At 32.1% G+C, this 19,744-nt stretch overlaps 1 protein-coding gene across 1 annotated transcript in view; it reads right to left on the bottom strand.

The window, feature by feature from the left end:
• LOC140441702 (zwei Ig domain protein zig-8-like) overlaps window positions 1–19,744 on the bottom strand; it is a 592,415-nt gene that overhangs the window by 100,600 nt on the left and 472,071 nt on the right. The window contains exon 3 of the mRNA XM_072532585.1: window positions 149–348. Coding sequence (XP_072388686.1) covers window positions 149–348 — 200 coding nt within the window. The remainder of the gene's footprint in view (window positions 1–148; window positions 349–19,744) is intronic.

Below are 19,744 nucleotides of genomic sequence, written 5' to 3'. Positions count from 1 at the left end.
CAGACAAACAGGTGTAATCCTAGTCGAATAAAGAATAAGAAGAAGAACAATATCCTTATTTGCATATCAAAATCTCTATACTTGACGATATTGTCATAGTGGCGTAATTATTCATACGAATTTAGTATAAAATACTATGTGAACTTACCTCAATTGTAACCCTACTCGTGTAATCTACGATATCACTAATGTGAGTATGGACCGACGCCGTTTCTAGAATATTCTCTCCTTTGTACCAAAATACCGTTCCTAAATCGTGTGGGCCTTGACTGATGAGACATGTGAGTGTAATGGAACTTCCGGCCTTCACGTGCAAATCACTTGGTCCGAGGATCCGGGCTTTAGCTTCTGAAACATTAAAAAGATTGTTATTGCGGTAAATAAATATTTCAAACTCGACAATGCTTTTATGTAAATAATATTTATCGGAAATTAAAGGTATGTAGATGCGTGGTTCAAATATTTTAATACCTGTGACAAATATTTTAAGTGATATTATGATAAACTAACAGGCTAAAAGTAACTGTGGCTAGATATTATGTCCAATTTATTTACCACAGTTAATTTTTTCAGGAACTCCATGCATAAGAGTTGTCGGAGATTAGCATCAAAGAATAAAATTTGAAATACACTAGACTCCCTCTATAACGAGAACTGAAATAGCAGACTAATTACCTCGTTATATCCAACACAATAATACTGTGCATACAAATGAATATTTAGTTTTCTAAAACATTACCTTTCTATAGTGAAGCCATTCGGAGCAAGATGCTAATAAATATTGTTTGAATGGCGTTTTTGAAAAAGAGTTGTTTACTTTTACTGTCAATGATATACGATAAAACAAAAAATCTGTATTCTGTAAGTCTGTATAAAGCGTATTTTCAAGAATAACATAAACTACTGCGTCTGCAATTGCAAGAAGTCTGTCATTTTTGACTGCTTTAAATTGTCCAGAATTCTATCTATCATATTTTCTAAAGATGTGAAACAATTTTATGCTTCTTCATTTGTGTCATCTTGTCTATTAGGACCTTATTAGGTGTGAATGGTCAACCCCCTACAATGACACTTGTGAATCATAAATTGTAAATTTCGAACTAAGAATCATAAATTGCAAGAATTTTATTGCGGGCGGCGCAGTTAAAAAGGGTATTTATTTATAGCTATGGCCGGGCCAAAACGTAAAAAACACGTTTTTCAATCTTATTTTATCTCGTTATAACCAAATTTACCTCGCTATAGAGGGTTATAGTTCAATAGAAATTTCACAGGACATCTAATTTATCTCGTTATAAGCGAAACCTCGTAATAACCGTGTTCGTTATAGAGGCAGTATACTGTATTAGCAATGAAACATAATCCACCAAAAAACTTTGGACTTTATACTTTATTTATCCCAAGTTTAGGTACAATTAGAATTTTTATATCAATAAACATAAGCTAAAAAAGTACTGAAAATAAAGTAAAAAGTAAAATATAAAGTAAAAAATACACAATATCTAAGTGAAATTGTAGTGGGAATGTTGCATATTGTTATTGATAATACACAAAAAAGGCAAAATGAAAATATACACGTTCTGTAGGTATGCCTTCTGAAACACATGAAATAAATTATAGCAAAAAAGAAAAACTGAAATAAATAAACTTAAAATAAACAATCTCGATTTAAGTAAAACTGTATGACATTTACCGATATCTATTGAAAACTTGTGAAACTCAAAAGGAATTAGAACTTTTAATCATCCTATAAATAAAAATGAATCAGTGAAATGTTTGTAAGCGCACAACTTTAAAACGACTGAAAAAAATTAGATAAATATTTCTGTTATTTGTTCGTTATTGCCAGGAGAAGGTTTGTGTAAATTACAACTCTTAAAGAATTGTACTAAAACAAGTAAAAACTAAGAGTTCTACTGACAGTGAACAGTTGTCAGTGACAACAAAAATATTTTTCTAAAAATATGCGGTTTAGTGTGAATAACGTTCTATAGTACGTCCACTCTTTTTCCATGCATGAAATTATTCACGAATTACTTTTTATACTAGGTTTTTTTTTACTCACAGAAACTAGTATTGAAAAATTAAGCCGCTTGTCCATAGAAATCACAATAAGTTAAACAACTGTTTTGTAAACAACAATTATTTACTGTACATTTTGACGTTTATAATTTTCATTGACAGTGACATTAGCTCATTTGTCGTGTTTATTGATTTATTTGAATTTATTTTTTTTTGGTTTTTCAGATTAATTAACTTGTAGGCTTTGGGTATGTCATTTGAATTATATATTTTCAAGCATAATTATTGTTAGAACGACTAACTGTTGCTCTCTCAATTTGATTACTTCAGGTAAGTATTTATTTTTAAGCTAACGAGAAAAGTTATATTTTCTAATATACAAATTGTCATTATACTACATGAGTCTGGCTATAGTTCCGTCGAACGGAAACTTATTTGTATATTTTCAAGATTACTTATTATTTTATTATTTTTAAGATATGCCTGGAAAAACGCTAAATTCCCAAGCGTAGCAACCTGTGTTGAATTTATATAAATATTTTGAATTAGAAAGGAGTAATGGAGGACCTTTGGAGCCTTTTGATACTTGATTAAAAAAAGAAAAGAAAACAATCCCGTCCTTTCAAAACCAGGCGAAAATAGACGTCGTCTTAAAAGTAAGACGACTGATATGACCGAGGCATCAAAAATGGCAGTCCGGAATACGTTGTATGATATACACCAATAGAGTAAGTATTGATTTCTTCAGTGTGAATTTTATGATAAACAAGAATCTGGGTAGGTACTTCAATTTTCATGAAATTTTCTATCCACTTATTCTTGGCTCTAAAAGACGATAATGATTTCTTTTTATTTCAGAGAAGCGTGTTTCCCTGCGGAGTTTGACCTGTGAATTAAGGGATAAAGTGTATTTAGAAGAGAAGTTGTATTTTAGATGAAACTTGGATTTACTCCAAAGGAAATAAAACAAATCCTTGGCAAGACAATAGTGCCAAAAGTGTCCTAAAACCAGGAAGTTATGATGGTAAACGTTTTGTAATTGTTTACGCTGGTTCACGCAAAGGATTTGTTTCGGGAGAAAATTTATTGTATTGTTCAAAATCTAACGTAGCTGGTTATCATGGAGAAATGAACGACGAACTTTTTACTAAGTGGATAAGAACACAATTAATAATTTAGAAGAGGCATCACTGATTCTAGCCAGCATTGGGATAATGCTTCTTACCCCAGTGCCCTTTGAAATAAACAACCTTTAATTACTTTAAGGAAAGAAGAAATTATTAGTTGGTTGATAACAAATAATATTAAATATGACCCACATTTTTCTAAAGCTGAATTGCTACAAATAGTCAAAAATAACAGAAAAGAAAGTATACATAGAATTGACGAGTTGCTCCGAGAATAGGGCGTGAGGTGTTGAGACTGCCTCCTTATTACTGTGAATTTAACGCAATAGAATTAATTTGGGCTAATTTCAAGTAGTATTACAATAAGTGTATTGGTGTAGATGGGCATGGGCATTCTGATACTGTTGTTTTAAATATGTGGAATAAGGCAGTGGAACAATGAAATGCAGATATTTGGGAGAAATATGTCTGACATACTAATGATATTATCAAAAAATGGTATATCTGAGACAAGAGTATGGTGAATGTTGACATTCAACCAATTATAATAAATCCTGGTGATAGCTCAGATTCAGACAGTGACGAGAATTAAAATACATGAGTTTCTATTTCAATTGGCGTTCGGTTGGCAGTTTATTGTTATATAGTTACCCAATCTTTTATTTCAGTCTTGTTTGAAGACATGTTTGGTACTTTCTCTAAGAATATGCTATGGTATGGAGCGTTATCTATTCTAATTATTAGGGATGGTTCAGACAAATTTTTTATTAGTTGACTTTCAAACCACTATAGAAAATTTGCTTGATTCATTTCTTCTGGTAATGCATTATAGCCTATTTAGAGGAAAATATAGCCTGTGCACCCTTAATGAAGCCATTTTCATTACCAATATGAAGAATAATAATGTGTGTTGATATAAATATGTAAAATTACGAAATTTACGTCTAACACACTGGCCTAAACGGGTTTCTTTAATCTAAGCCTAAACATCGCCATAGATTGTTTAACCGGCATATATGGGTGAATCCGGAATTCTCATAATATATTATATTTCAAGAGTGAGCGGCAAGTGTAAGTTACGGGAGAGATTAGTGTCAGTTACACCTGCTATGCACGTATGTAATTTAAGCATTTGGAATAGTTGTGCTTTATATCTAATATTGAATTGTTCATCCGTTGAAATAACCGGATGCGAAATTAGTTAACTTTGTGATTAATAATCGGAGTAAGTCTGTAAGTAAGATTATTTTAAAAAATATTCGAAAAATTTATGTAACCAAAAAGTTATTAAGCGGGTTTGGGTCATGTTTTTAAAACCTGACAAGTAACTGATACACTTACACTTATACTTATATACTTATAAACTGATACAACTTATAGTTAAAATACTAATACATTTTTTTTTTCGAATTTTGTAGCACGCATATTGGAGCACGAGTTTTATTATTAAACCGGATGTTAGATGCTTTTTAGTTTATTAGAATTTAAAAATATTACATGGCTAATATTTTTCTAACTATTGTAGGCTTTTGAAGTGAATTGGTTCCAAAGGACATTATTTATTGTTCAGCAATAACACTTAGGCCAATACGATTATTTCTTAAAGCCAATAATTCTAAGTACAAAACTATTGTTAAGCGCCAGACCCGCATCAGAGGGAAGTCTCAGTTGAAGAAGAACAAGCTATCCATGAAATCGTAAATGCACCATATCAAATGGCTCCACCTATTAAACTTGTTAAGAAATCTGAAATCAAAGAAATAATTGATAATCTGGAAATTAAAAAGTCACCTGGATATGACTTAATATCTAGTTTAGTACTAAAAAATCTACCCAACGAAGGCGTAAGTTTAATTACTTATATATTTAATTCAATATTAAAAAAAGGTTATTTTCCACTCCAATGGAAAGTTGCTCAAATTGTTCTGATTCCAAAACCTAATAAGGATCACACGGAAGTATCTTCATACCGCCCTATTAGCTTGTTGCCTATTATATCCAAAGTATTTGAACGGCTTTTTCTGAGAAGACTGGAGCTTATTTTATATGACAGTAATGTTTTGCCGAATTATCAGTTTGGGTTTAGGAAACAACATGGTACTATCGAGCAAATTCATAGGGTGGTAAAGACTATCAGAAATTCGCTTGAACAAAAAAATTACTGTACTGCTGCATTTCTAGATGTCTCTCAAGCATTCGACAAAGTTTGGCATGTAGGTCTTATCTCCAAAATTAAATCTATACTTCCTCATCCCATAAGTTCACTTTTAAGATCCTACCTGACAGATCGATTCTTTCAAGTCAAAAGAGGTGGGGAAATCACTAACCTGTTTCCAATTTGTTCCGGAGTTCCACAAGGAAGCATACTAGGACCCACCCTCTACTTAATATATACATCAGATCTCCCAACGACGACCAATACAACAATCGCTACATATGCCGATGACACAGTTATCATGGCTTCAAATTCTACAGCAGCTGAAGCAGCCCAGGTATTACAAAATCACCTACTTAAAGTAGAGAGCTGGCTTAAGCTGTGGCGAGTCCAAGTTAACAGTTTAAAATCAACACAAATAACGTTTACTTTAAAAAAAGGTGTCGCGCCACCAGTTTCTATAAATAACACTCCACTACCAGTTAATACCGTCGTTAAATACTTAGGAATCCATTTGGATAGCAAACTAAATTGGGGCATCCACATCTGGAAGAAACGCCTTCAACTCAGCTTAATCTACAGGAAAATGTATTGGTACATGAGTCGTAAATCAAATCTTAGCCTGGAGAATAAACTTTTGATATATAAATGTATTTTCAAACCGGTATGGCAATATGCAGGACAAATCTGGGGTACAGCAAGTAATACCAACATACAAAAACTTCAACGTTTTCAATCGAAAGTACTGCGCCAGATCTGTAATGCCCCTTGGTATATCACGAACCACAGATTACACCACGAATTACAGCTACCAACAGTTTGCGAAGCAATATCTGCTCTAAACTCTGTATACAAGAACAGACTACAGACTATCCTGCCATCCAAATCCGCTGGCCACGGATCTGCTCAACATTTCACACATAAGAAGATTAAAATGACCAGACCCTTTGGACCTCTAGTAAATCAGGAAAAATAGAGCATAGTGTCATGATGCGGTGAAAAGTGTTTTCTAAATATTTCCTTAATTTGTGTTTCTAGCCTTGTAATTCTCATATGTGTGTCAGTGATGTTTACCTATATTAAACTCTGTTTGTTAAGTGAAAGTTTAAACTAATTGATTATCATAGATTATATTTATATTATATTTTACCTGGGTGCTCGCCACTGGGTAGCTTCCCACTATGTTATTGCACATAAATCATACATATTGCTTATTGTTTATAATGAGACAGATTGCAATAAACATTGGATGTTAAAAAAAAGCGCCAGACATTAATAGAAAGAACTAGATAACTGAATATTGAAAAATAAAACGAAATATTGTTTACTTAGATGAGACCTGGTATGATACTCATGACACCATAAAAAAAAAGTTGCACTAATAGTATTTTAATTAAGTAACGCCCAATAAAAGACAGAGAATTATAATTTTACACCGCGGTGTATTATTAATATCTGCAAAAAAAATTAAGAAGCATCTCTAGATTATCAAGATAATATGGAAAGTTCATTTTTTGAATCATAGTTTAAAAAAATTTTTCTTCCGAAATTGTCTAAACATAGTGTGATTGTCATGTACAATGCATCATGTCAATCAAGATTAATGAGAAAAATTCCAAACACTACTTGGAACAAATTACAAATGCAGTAATTTTTATTTAAGAAAGTTTTGTATCTTCAGGCATCAGAAAACGAAAATTTGACCCCCCAGAAACTCAGAAAACAAGAGTTTCTTCAAAAAATTTAAAAAACACGTCAATGTGCTTAAGCAATCGAAGAATATTTTGGTGTATTTAATTTCCCATTCGTACGTATTAAAACACCTAATTCTTCCAATTCATCTTAGCGTCGCCGAGTAAAATAAAACATTTTTAGAGTTGCTTATTATTTTACAGATGTGTACTTTCTCGGCATTTTCTTTTAATGTTCTATTCGAAGTCGCCTTACAATTTTTATGCGTCATAGAAATAGGATATTTTGCGTTTTAATTCCCGTCAAGTGTTTTGTTATTCCAAATTATGTGAATGAATTTTAAAGATAATTTCGTCATTCTCGCTAGGATTTTAGCTTGGGTCCAAATTTTTCATCAAATTTGTAATTTGTCCTTTTTTTTTCTTTGTCCTACGTTATGGAACATAAGTTTAGTAGCGGTTAATAGCAGCAATTTATTGTGTAATTGCAGTCCAATTCTACCTGTCCCAGTGTTTCTTAAGGAGAAAAGTTCCAAGTTTTGTGTTCAGCGCTTCTTCAACCTCGCTGTTCCTGTTTTGTTCCTGAAGCAGTTTTTTTGATCGTATCCAGAGAGTTCAACCCCAGAAATTTTATCAATAATCCAGAAGTTTCAGTGCAAAATTTTATGTGAAAACCCAGGTAACATCTTGTGTTTAATTTTCAAAGTAAAGTAGACATTTTTTTCAAATAATATTAATTGCTTTCATAACAATTTAAATAATGTAATATGTATTATATATTGTAAATCAAAGGTGTGGTTATGCTGTCAATTTATTTGTTTTTTGTCGTTAGTATAAATGTCGACATATGACAGCTAGACTTAAATTTTCTATGACGTTTGTTTATTTTGTTTTTTTTTAAGAGGTTAACTTTATTAAGTTTCATTTTAATTAAAAGATAGATCTTTAATTTTAATAATCTATTTCTGCCAGTTATAAATAACTTAAGTTTTAAAAGTTTTTGGTAGCGTTTCCCAATTGTAAAAAGATAGGACATATGCAAGTATTTTTTATATTTTATTTTGGTATAAACCCATGTATTTTGTTTATGTTTGTGTAACTGTTTGTTTGAGACAAAAATAAATGTTTATTTCATTTCTCCGAACCATTTTGTCTTTTATTTTAAAAAATCTCCTAACCTTTTTTTGTGTTTACTTCTTTAGGAAGGAAGAGCCTTTTTTCCTTCATCCAGCAAGTTTAGGATCCTTTGAAGCGGCGTCCTTTTTTTCTTAAATAGCTAGAAGTCTTTCTTGTTGTTCTATTTGTTCATTTGTTCCAGAAGATTCATGTAAGTAACCCCTTTGTTTCATTTTTTTCGTAGTTGCCCCAATCCAACCCCCTTGCCATTTATTGTTCTGAAGCTATTTTCTTGTGGCATTTTAAAGTAATTACTATTTAAATGGGAATAAGCCACAATTAAAGGTTAAAGTACGTTTATTGACGTTTCAATTTCTACTTCGGAAATGGTTTTGAGAACTATCGTCTATGCTTCGCCTAGCTCAGTATCTCAAGTGTGAGTTTGTCTTGTCTTAAACTAGAAATCAAACCATGAACCCTTAGCTGATAGCAAATAAAACAATTTTTAACTATACATATTTATAAAAAATAGGCAACATTCACCCTTTCAATGCTTTACAATGAATACAATGTATATGATACTTATGGCATCGATGGCATCAATGCTTGTGTGGCCTCCCAATTAAATTATTATTACTTAGTTAAACTCTGTTAAGATTCCTATATATATATATATATATATATATATATATATATATATATATATATATATATATATATATATATATATATATATATATTTAGGGATTCTACAGTATTCACTGCCTTCCCTCGCTCAACCGTTTCCATCTCTCTCTCTGTTGTTCCATTCTTCATCGTTTAGTCCTCTCTTACTCATGGCGTCGTCTACTTCGTTCCTCCAGGATTTTCGGGGTCGTCCTCTTTTCCTCCTTCCTATGGGACTCCATTCGGTTATTCTCTTTATCCATCTGCTGTCGCTAGCTCTTCTTACATGTCCATACCACTTTAGTCTTTTTTGTTCTATATATGTTAGTATGTCTGTTTCTATTGATGTTCTTTGCTTTATTTCGTCATTACTTCTCCTATCCATTCTTGTTACTCTGCAGCATCTTCGCTAAGATCCTACATGCCTATAATCGAAAAACGTGCTTTCGAAAAAAGTGAGGTTACGAATGTTGTAAATTTTGCAGTTTGCAGACCATAAAATGAAGCTTATAATAATTTTTGCCTTCTTTTATAAATTTCAAAAACAGGCAAAAAATTATATTCCCACTACGTTGATTTGAAAAGTTGATTGACAGTAAGTAGGGAAACTAAATGAAGTTTGTACAGATGACATAGGACGTATGCCTATGATGGAATTAGCACTTCTGTCAACATAGAACAGAATATTTAGTCTACCGGACAGAAAGAGAGAGGGCGAATATTTATTCTACAGGACAGAAAGAGAGAGAAAAGAAAGACAACGGGCGCCAACTACTTTTTAAATAAAAAATAGTAACAACTAAGCTGGAGATAAAGGAATTAATAAATTAGTAAAGAAATTAAAATAAAATAATTATTTAAATATAAATTAATAAAGATGTGACGTTTACAACGTTACAAAATTTACAAATTCTGGTGAATGCTCTAGAGAAAAGGTTAAAACTGTGGCGAGTTAAAGTAAATGGCAGCAAATCAGCACATATATCATTTACTTTACACAAAGAGAGTGTACTGTCCGTACCATAATACCCAAAAAAAGTGATGTTAAATACTTGGGAGTACATTTTGACAGCCGACTAAATTGGCGAAAGCACATCTGGACAAAACGATTGTAACTAGGATTAATATACAGGAAAATGTATTAGTTCATGAACCAAAAATCCAAATTAAGTCTACATCATAAATTATTACTGTATAAATGTATTCCAAAGCCAGTTTGGACTTACGGTATACAGATATGGGGTACAGCTTTTAATTCTCACTTACTGAAACTTCAGCGTTTCCAATCTAAAGTTTTGAGACATACTACCAATGCACCGTGGTATGTGTCCAATTATGTTATACATCGAGACCTTCAAATCCAAAATATTAAAGACACCGTTGTCTCACTTAGTGGTACTTGCAAAAATAGAAGACCACTGAACCATTCAAATACACTTATATACCTGTACGTACATAAATGTATACTCTATCATTTTATAGCTACAACTTATACTATATACAGTGATGAGTGTCTTACCACCCGGCAAAATAGCGGAAAGGATAGAAGACAGATTAAGTTGTGAGATAGTACGAGATAAGGCTAGTTATTAGACGTGTCTATTTGACTTCAGTCCTAATTATACGGATGACCTCGAAAATATTTTATTTTAATAATTTCTGATGTTAGAATAAATGATTGAATAAATTAAGATATATATTTTAGTAAAAACATTAATTAGTAGCGATTTTAAATTATAAATCTTTAAGTTTATTTAATAATAAAAATAACTCAACTGAAATATTTGACTAGGTATGTTCAGTCCGAAAACAATTGTTGTATGTGGAATTGGCGTAATAGTTAGAGACGTGGTCTATTGACAAAAAGATTGGGGTTCAATTCACACCAAGGATAAAATTTTTGTTTTATTTAATCAAAAAATAATAAAAAATATGATACATATTAGGTAACAAGTTTTCGAAAAACTCATTATTTACAATTTATTCTTATTCAAATGTTATAAAATAGAAATACAAAATAATTTAATTCCAGTTTTACAGTCTTCAGTTGTGAAGGCAAAATAATCCGGTGAAGACTGTTTAATGTCAAATCCATCACTAAATTCTCAGTGTTAATATCAATTCCTCTCTGTACAGGTAATGATTTTCAAAACAATTGATAACATTGGAATGGATGCGCGCGAACAGCTGCCTGCTTTACAGCTAACCAAATCATCAAGCCTTCAGCCATCAAATAACAACATATCGAGAAGTGTTTTTGCACGGTAAACAGAAACTTTTTATTGAAAAAACAATTCGTAAAAATAGTTTTAACGGTCGAGGAAAAAGTGTAAATTGTTGTCTGGCATGTGAATGGATTATCAGACAACATGACTAGACAACAATTTGTAAATATGTTTCCAAATAGGCCGGCTCCAGCACGATCAACAATTCAGTCTATTATACGTAATTTTTTTTAATTATGGATCCGTGTTCGCTCCAAGAGGAGTTCGTAGACGAAGGGAGGTAAATCCAGATTTGGAACTAAGGGACACTTTGATTTGTGCAAGTATTGAGCAAAATCCTACCAAAAACATCTCGTCTTGGAGAACAATATGGAATTTCAAGATTTAGAGTAGGTAAAATTTTGAAAATACATGGATACCGTCCCTATAAACTTCATAAATCCAACAAACAATTCCCTGGGGATTAATATAGACGTTTAGAATTTTGTCAAACTGCAATGGAAATGTCACATCAAGATGAACATTGTTTAGAGAACGTTTTGTTCACCGATGAATGTACGTCTTCATTGCATGGCCGTCACAATTCAATGAATGCTCGGTATTGGTCTCGAGGAAATCCTCGTCAGACTTATGTCGCTCGTACCCAGCGTCCTCGAAAAGTAAATGTTTGGGGAAGCATAATAGGGAATCATGTCATTGGTCCATTTTTTATAGACGGTATGTTGACTGGGTGGAAATACTTGGAACTTCTGCAAAATCAAATTGTCTTAGCCCTTCGTAATTTACCAATACCTTTCGATTCCATATGGTTTCAACACGATGGTTGTCCTGCACATAATTCTCGCATCGTCAGTGAATATCTCAGTGCGACATCGTCTGTTCCTAATCGATTGATTAGTGGTCACGGAGATATTTTTTGGTCACCTGATCACCTGATCTTGCACCTTGTGATTTTTTTATGTGGGGATATATCAAGTTCAAACTATATGGAATTGAAGACGATAGGCCTAATTCTCTCCAACAATTACGAGAAAAGATCTTTGATTCAATGAAAGGTATTAGTCCAGAAACATTAGCTAATGTTAGACGAAACTTTTATAATAGATTGGGTTATTGTTCTGCTACTAATGGAGGCTTATTCGAACATTTTTTGTAAATACATTTCTACATTTCATTAGAATAAAATACGTTTATTTTGAATATTTTTATAGAATTTCTACCTATTTATACATTTTTTGTAAGTACATTTATTTAGAACGTTCTTTTATGTTTGAAGAATTTTACTTTATTTTCGAAAGTACGACATTGTTTTTTCAATAAAATTTTCATGTTTTACTATAAACACTTCTAATAACGACTGAAATAAATGTTTCAAATTTTAATTTTTAAAAAAGTAAAACCTTTATGTGGGATTTGAACCCTGAGCATCTGGATGAGAACATCGTATCTTGAACTCTGATCCATCAGACTTTTATAACTATTTAGTGACAGTTTGGGTTATTGTTCTGCTGTATTTCAAATCATAGTAGAAATTATTCTTCATTAATAATTTAAAACTTTAGATTAAATAATCACTATTAATTAAATTATTTTATTCATATTTTGCTTTATTGTGGCCAATCAGTTTTTACTTTATGCGAAATTAAAAAATGGAATACGTTACACATACGACGTTACACATAATAATTATGACCGAGGTGATTTAGCTCGAAGGTAACGTCTAAAGGTGTGAGACTATCGTTAGTGGTAATGTAATGTAATATAAATTATAGGTTTTTCCGATTATTTCTCACCTCTACGAGTTTCATCTCTTTTTATTTCACAAGGTAACTGTGTTTTCTATCTCTTATGTTAAAAAGCCGGGTGGTAAGACACTGATCACTGTATACAGTAATGTATACAGTGAAAAAATTTTACCCTTGGTGTGAATTGAACCCCAGTCTTCTTATCGATAGACAACGTCTCTAACTATTACACCAATTCTAGATACAATAATTGTTTTCGGACTGATCATACCTATTTAGTTTAGTCAAATATTTCAGTTGAGTTATTTTTATTATTAAATAAACTTAAAGATTTATAATTTAAAATCGCTACTAATTAATGTTTTTTACTATAATATATCTTAATATATTTAATCATTTATTCTAACATCAGAAATTATTAAAATTAAATATTTTCGAGGTCATCCGTATAATTATGACTGAAGTCAAATAGACACGTCTAATAACTAGCCTTATCTCGTACTATCTCACAACTTAATCTGTCTTCTATCCTTTCCGCTATTTTGCCGGGTGGTAAGACACTCATCACTGTATACCTATAATTTATAATTGTGTGTTTGTTTACCTATTGCTATTTTTTATTATGTTAGTATATGTCCTTGTAAATTGATATTTATATTATTTTAAGTATTTATATGTATTAGAAATTTATCTTGAAGGATTTTTGTCACTGGACGGATCTCCCCTGTACTAATTACGTGATAAACTTAGGATTACTGCTTTTTTGTTTGTAAAAACAGATTACAATAAATAAAGGATGTAATAAAAATATATATTTACCAGCATTAACTAAATTAACTATAAATTTATAAGATAAAAGTGATACTAGTGATAACAGCGACTCTTATTATACTTATACTTATTAACAGCGACTTATTATAAGTAGATTAGTAAGCACTTAATTCGAATTAGGTGTTAGTTGAAACCTTTATTTTTATTTTGTTTATAGATATTCTCGTTTTGCTTATATATCTTTGAAAATAGGGTACAAACACACTTTTTGACAAAAGGTGGACAAAAAAGTGCAAAGTATTTAATTTAAAATAGTCAAAGTACTGGTTACGTTATTATAATACCTGCTAGGTATATAAATATAAAAAAAAATGTTAATCAAAGTTTTACACCTCTTACCCATTTTAAAAGTATTGAGGTATTCATTAATTAGATAAGTCTTCTCTAACATGATGTCAAACCAAAGTTGTGGTTCTTTAATAAAATACCCTGTGTTTGTATATTTGTACATCTAATTGCAATAAAATAAAAGTTATCAGGGATAAAATAGGAAGTTTTAATACTTATGAGCAGTTGTGTTAATAAAACGTAAATATTTGATCATACTGTTTAATTGTATGTTACAATTACTTTTATTAACATTTTTGTTTATATAGTTATTTTAATTTTAAAATAAGTTCTGTTTAGTCGAGTCGACACTATCCCTACCATCGAGTTAGAATCTATGGAGAGGGCATCACGTGACTAAAAACGACCTCACTTCAGCCATATCGTTAAGATTGTTTTGACACTTTTGACAGATCGTATATGTTTGTTTACGATTGTTGTTTTTCGAATATTTTTAGTTTTATAATACTTTTATAGAAACAGTAATAATATATTGTGATAGTGCATAATAATGGTTTCTTGTTTTCAATGTAGTTGCAGTAGCAGAAGCAATGTTAATAAAAAATCTTCAGGAATAACAATCTACAGGTTAGTATACAAATATGTAAACAAAGTAATGGCCCGTACTTCAGAGAATAAATTAATAGTATTTGACTGTATTAATTTATCTTTATGTATAATATAACGTGTTTTTAGTGTTTACCGCGGGATAAATAAATCATAGTTTATTAAAAATGTATTTATTGCACTTTTTTAGATTATGATTAAATCTTCTGAATAACTAGTCATATTTTTATAGTAGTTTTATTATTATTGAGTCCGGCCATGATCCCACCGCCATATTGGTATCATCGTTAGCCACCCCTACCTACGCCGTTTTTAATACACACGTTAATATGCTCATAGTTTCTCCATAGATTCTAACTCGATGATCACTACCTAGGTATATCACAGAAGTTGATAACATCTATATTTTTTATTTAAACGTCTTCACAGATATTACCGCCGTTGTACATATTTCTTTGTCGATAACAGTCTATATAATATGACTCATTTTTCAATATATTGCATATCGCTAAACTATATTGCAAAGGCATATCTTAGATTATTTTTGTTAACTTACATTATACTTCACAAGAAATTAAACAAAAATTAATAAAACATGTTTGTTAATAAATTCACTGTAAGTATACATAGGTCTATTCGTAGGTCCTATCAATAAAATAAGAAAACTTGTTCAGCAGCGCTGATTGACACAACAAAGCAGTAAAATATTATAGGTATGTACATAAAGGTATCTTCGCTTACTTGGTCCACTAATAATAAACTTATCAGAATTAAATGGGAAACCGGTCTTTATACATGGTCTTTCTTTTGTGTTATGTTAGTGTATGTAGGATTTATTCATACACGTTCAAACTTTGTTCCTACAAATTATGATACACATACATTTTTATAGTAAAATAAACTGTAGGGTTAAAGGAGTTCAAATTCTAAACAAGATTAAAAAATGACAGAACTATAACCTATAAAGACAAATCAGAACGATTTTTACAAATAATATATTTTAAAAATTGTGCAAAAACGTTAAACCTTTTGTAAACTATAATATGTTAACCTGTTTCCGTTATTGTTATTTAAATATTTATTCACATGAACGATCATAAACGGAATATAAAATTTAATTAGTTTAATTAAAAGTACGTGAAACAAAAAGAGAATACAATAATTTTGTTTTTGCAAAAGAATTTCATTTTGATTAAATTGTATCATTTTTCATTTTAATTATCCACATTTATTGTCAAATGCATCTGTACGCTTGAGGTCTCCAGGTAAAGGTTTTAATTATGTGCCCGGCTATTAATTACCATTATAATTTCGTTGTTGCAGAATCATTTTGTAATAACATAAATAACTGTACAAGATGTGCTTGATTTATTGAATGTGCCTAATGAAAACAAGGTGGCAGTTAAGCTTTCGACGTTGCTTATTAAAAGGTATTAATTATTAAATCGTTTAAATACATAAAACATTACTTTCATAAATTATTTAATAAAGTTTGAGCCCTTTATACCACACAAGGAATAGGATAAAAACGGGCAATACTGCCTACTATAAATAAGGTAAAATAAAAAGATCTAATCTTGGGATATTCTAAATAGACCTGCAAAAAAATATTTTGTAAAAGTTGTTTGTTAAGCTCATAAGTCCTTATAATAACACTTTCGCGTTCTATCGAAGCTTCTTTTACTACTTTTACGGCTGTGGACTCGTTAAGCAGTAGTCTTCCGTGGTATCTTCTTTCCATTTGTTGTGATGTATCAAAAAAGTATTTTAATACATGTAGCGCCATCTTTAGATTAATGTTTGTAAACACTCGGTGTATGGCGTGTTGCCAATATTGATTATTACAATAAAGTTGAAGTCGTTGCTATCGAACGAAACATGGCGTTTGTTGTTTCAATGTACCCCAGAAAATCCTCACTTCCACTATAATTTTCAAGAGGTTATTGGCCCAGCATTCAGTTTTAAAGTTCTATAACCTGAAGGTATCAGTTGTGAGTTTTTTTTGGTAACGTAGTCACGTAGGGTCGAGTGAAATTCGCAGTTTGTTTTGTGGACTGAAAATGGCGGCTACGAATTATTTAGCCAGTGTGCCAAAATTAATGGGTCGCGAGAACTATGATGATTGGTCGTTTGCGATTGAAAACGTTTTTGTGCTCGATGGTTTATCGAAATACCTGGAAGAAAATGGTGAAACAAATGCAGACACGCAGAATAAAGCGAGGGCAAAGCTATGTTTATCCATTGATCCATCCATTTATGTGCATATTCGAGAGGCGGCAACGGCATTGGATGTGTGGATAACATTAAAAAAACTTTATGTCGAGAAAAGTTTTACACGAAAAATTGATTTACTTAGGACTCTCATAAGTTTGCGGTTGGATAATTGTGACAGTATGGAGAATTATATAGGGCAGATGATTGAAACAGCCCAGAAATTAACTCGGAGTGGATTCGAAATTACTAGTGAGTGGATTGGTTCATTTTTGCTTGCAGGATTGCCAAACAGATTCACCCCAATGATAAAGGCTGTGGAACATTCTGGAATTCAAATTACAGGGGATGCAATAAAATCCAAGTTAATTGATATGCAGAAAGATGGAACTAGTAGGAACGCGGGCAGCGAGAAATCTACAGGTAGTGCCTTTGCCAGTCAAGGCAAGTTCCGAAAACATCCCAAAGATGGCGGTGGCAGTGTTAAAAATGACAATAAAGAACGTGTGATTTGTTTTGGATGTAAACAAATAGGTCATTACAAAAACAAGTGCCCAGTTTTGAAAAGGGATTTTGAGAGTTTTCGAAAACAGCAGAGAAAACCGGAGGATAAGAGTGCTTTTAGTGCGGTCTTTTTAAATGGTGAATTTAACAATTCAGATTGGTATATTGACTCTGGAGCAAGTGTGCATTTAACGTCAAGAAATGACTGGATAAAAAATGCATCCCAGGATATACAGCTCAAAGAAATTTTAGTAGCCAACAATGAAAAAATGCCAGTGTTGTGTGCTGGAGAAGTAGAGTTAACTACAGTAAGTAGCAATAAAAACTTTGACATTGTAGTTAAAAATGTTCATTATGTACCCAATATTACAACCAATTTACTGTCAGTTAGCCAGTTGATTTTAAATGGTAACAAGGTTGTTTTTAACCAGAAGGGTTGTGAGATTTTTAATAGTAAAGGTACAAGTGTGGCTACAGCTGATTTGATTAATCAAGTGTATAGACCTAATTTTGTTAAGTCTCAGCCAGTGGTGTTCTCTATGTATTCTCAGGACTGTTGTGATTTGTGGCATAGACGTTTTGGTCACATCAACTTTAGAGATTTGGGTATAATGAGGGACGGAGCAGTTGAGGGCTTGAATTATAAAGGGCGGGCAAGTTTGCATAATATGTGTCAAGTGTGCTGTGAGGGAAAGCAGACTCGGTTGCCATTCAAGAGTAGTGGAAATAGTGCTGCAGAATTGCTTGAGGTTGTGCATGGTGATTTATGTGGTCCCATGGAGATGATGTCCATCGGAGGATCTAGATATTTTTTGGTTCTTGAAGATGACTTGAGTAAGATGGTTTTTGTTTATTTTTTAAAATACAAAAGTGAAGCTCTAGATACGTTTAAGGAATTTAAATTGCTAGTTGAGAACCAAAAAGGGCACAAAATCAAATGTTTTAGGTCTGACAACGGAGGAGAATTTTGTAGTGCTGACTTTGAATCTTTTTTAAGTAGTAATGGTATAACACATCAAAAAACAAATCCTTACACCCCAGAGCAGAATGGTACTTCGGAGAGAATGAATCGTACCCTGGTGGAGAAGGCGAGGTGCTTACTATTCAATGCAGATTTTTCTAAGCAGTTTTGGGCTAAAGCCATCAATACTGCTGCATACTTAAGGAACAGATCTGTGGTCAGAGGTCTTGAAGGTAGAACACCATATGAACTCTTCTACAGTAAAAAGCCAGATGTGAGTCATGTTCGAATCTTTGATAGTGAGGCAATGGTTCATATACCCAAAGAAAAAAGGCAGAAGTTTGACAAAAAGGCAGAGAAGATGTTCTTGGTTGGTTATGGTCAAAATGTGAAGGGCTATAGGCTCTATGATCCCATTAAGAAGAGTGTAATTACCAGTAGAGATGTGGTCATTAATGAAAAACCAAAGCTGCTGGAAAACTTTGATTTCTTAGGATCACCAAGCAATGATATTGCAGTGACAGTGGTATTACCTCAAGTGGGGAATCCAGACCAAGGTAAATTCCCAGATAGACTGTTAGATGAGGAAGAATACCATGATGTTTTGGATGATGACCTCGGAGATGATTCAAATGACTCAGAGTATGTTCCAGACATAGTGATCACACCAGAAATACCAAGTACATCAAGACGATCCGACAGAACCAAGAAGCCTAAGGTCTTCAAAGATTATGTGACATTTCAATGTCATAAGCAGCAGGAAGTAGATCTGGAAGATATCCCATCCAGTGTGTCAGAAGCTCTATCCAGACCAGACTCGGCCAGATGGAAGAGGGCCATGGATGAAGAGATGCTATCTTTTGCCGAAAATGAGGCATGGGAATTGGTCGATACTCAGGTGTGTTATCGGACTCGTTTAGTGGCTAAGGGGTACACTCAACGTGAAGGTGTGGACTATGAGGAGATGTTTTCTCCTGTAATAAGGTATTCAAGTTTACGATTGTTATTAGCCTTATCTGTAAAGTTAGATTTAGATGTTATTCACTTGGACGTGAAGACAGCTTTTTTAAATGGTGACTTGCAAGAAACAGTGTTCATGCGTCAACCAGAATGTTATGTTCTTAAAGGTAATGAAAATAAAGTTTGTCATTTAAAAAAGGCCATTTATGGATTAAAGCAGTCTTCTCGAGCCTGGTATCAAAAAGTGAATGAAATTTTGATTAGCCTAGCATTTAATAAATCAGATTATGAGTCATGTGTCTATATTAAAAAAATTGATAAGAGTTTAGTTGTAGTGGCTCTATATGTTGATGATTTTATAGTTTTCAGTAATGATAAGGTCCAAACTGATTTATTAAAGGCAGAATTATGTTCAAAATTTAAAATTAAAGACTTAGGTCAGTTAAAATTGTGTCTTGGTATGAAGATTCATAGGGATAAAGATACTATTAGATTAGACCAGAGTGCATATATTGATCAGTTATTAAGAAAGTTTAATATGGAGGAGTGCAATGTTGTCAGCTCACCAATAGATAATTTTGATTTTACAGAAAGTAATTGCTTAGAAAAAGTTGAAAATCTTTTATATTAGAAATT

Source organism: Diabrotica undecimpunctata, chromosome 5 (assembly GCF_040954645.1).
Source record: "Diabrotica undecimpunctata isolate CICGRU chromosome 5, icDiaUnde3, whole genome shotgun sequence".
In the NCBI taxonomy this organism is placed as follows: Eukaryota; Metazoa; Arthropoda; class Insecta; order Coleoptera; family Chrysomelidae; genus Diabrotica; species Diabrotica undecimpunctata.
The sequence above is the reverse complement of the archived record's forward strand: the minus strand, read 5'-3'. Positions and strand labels throughout refer to the sequence as shown.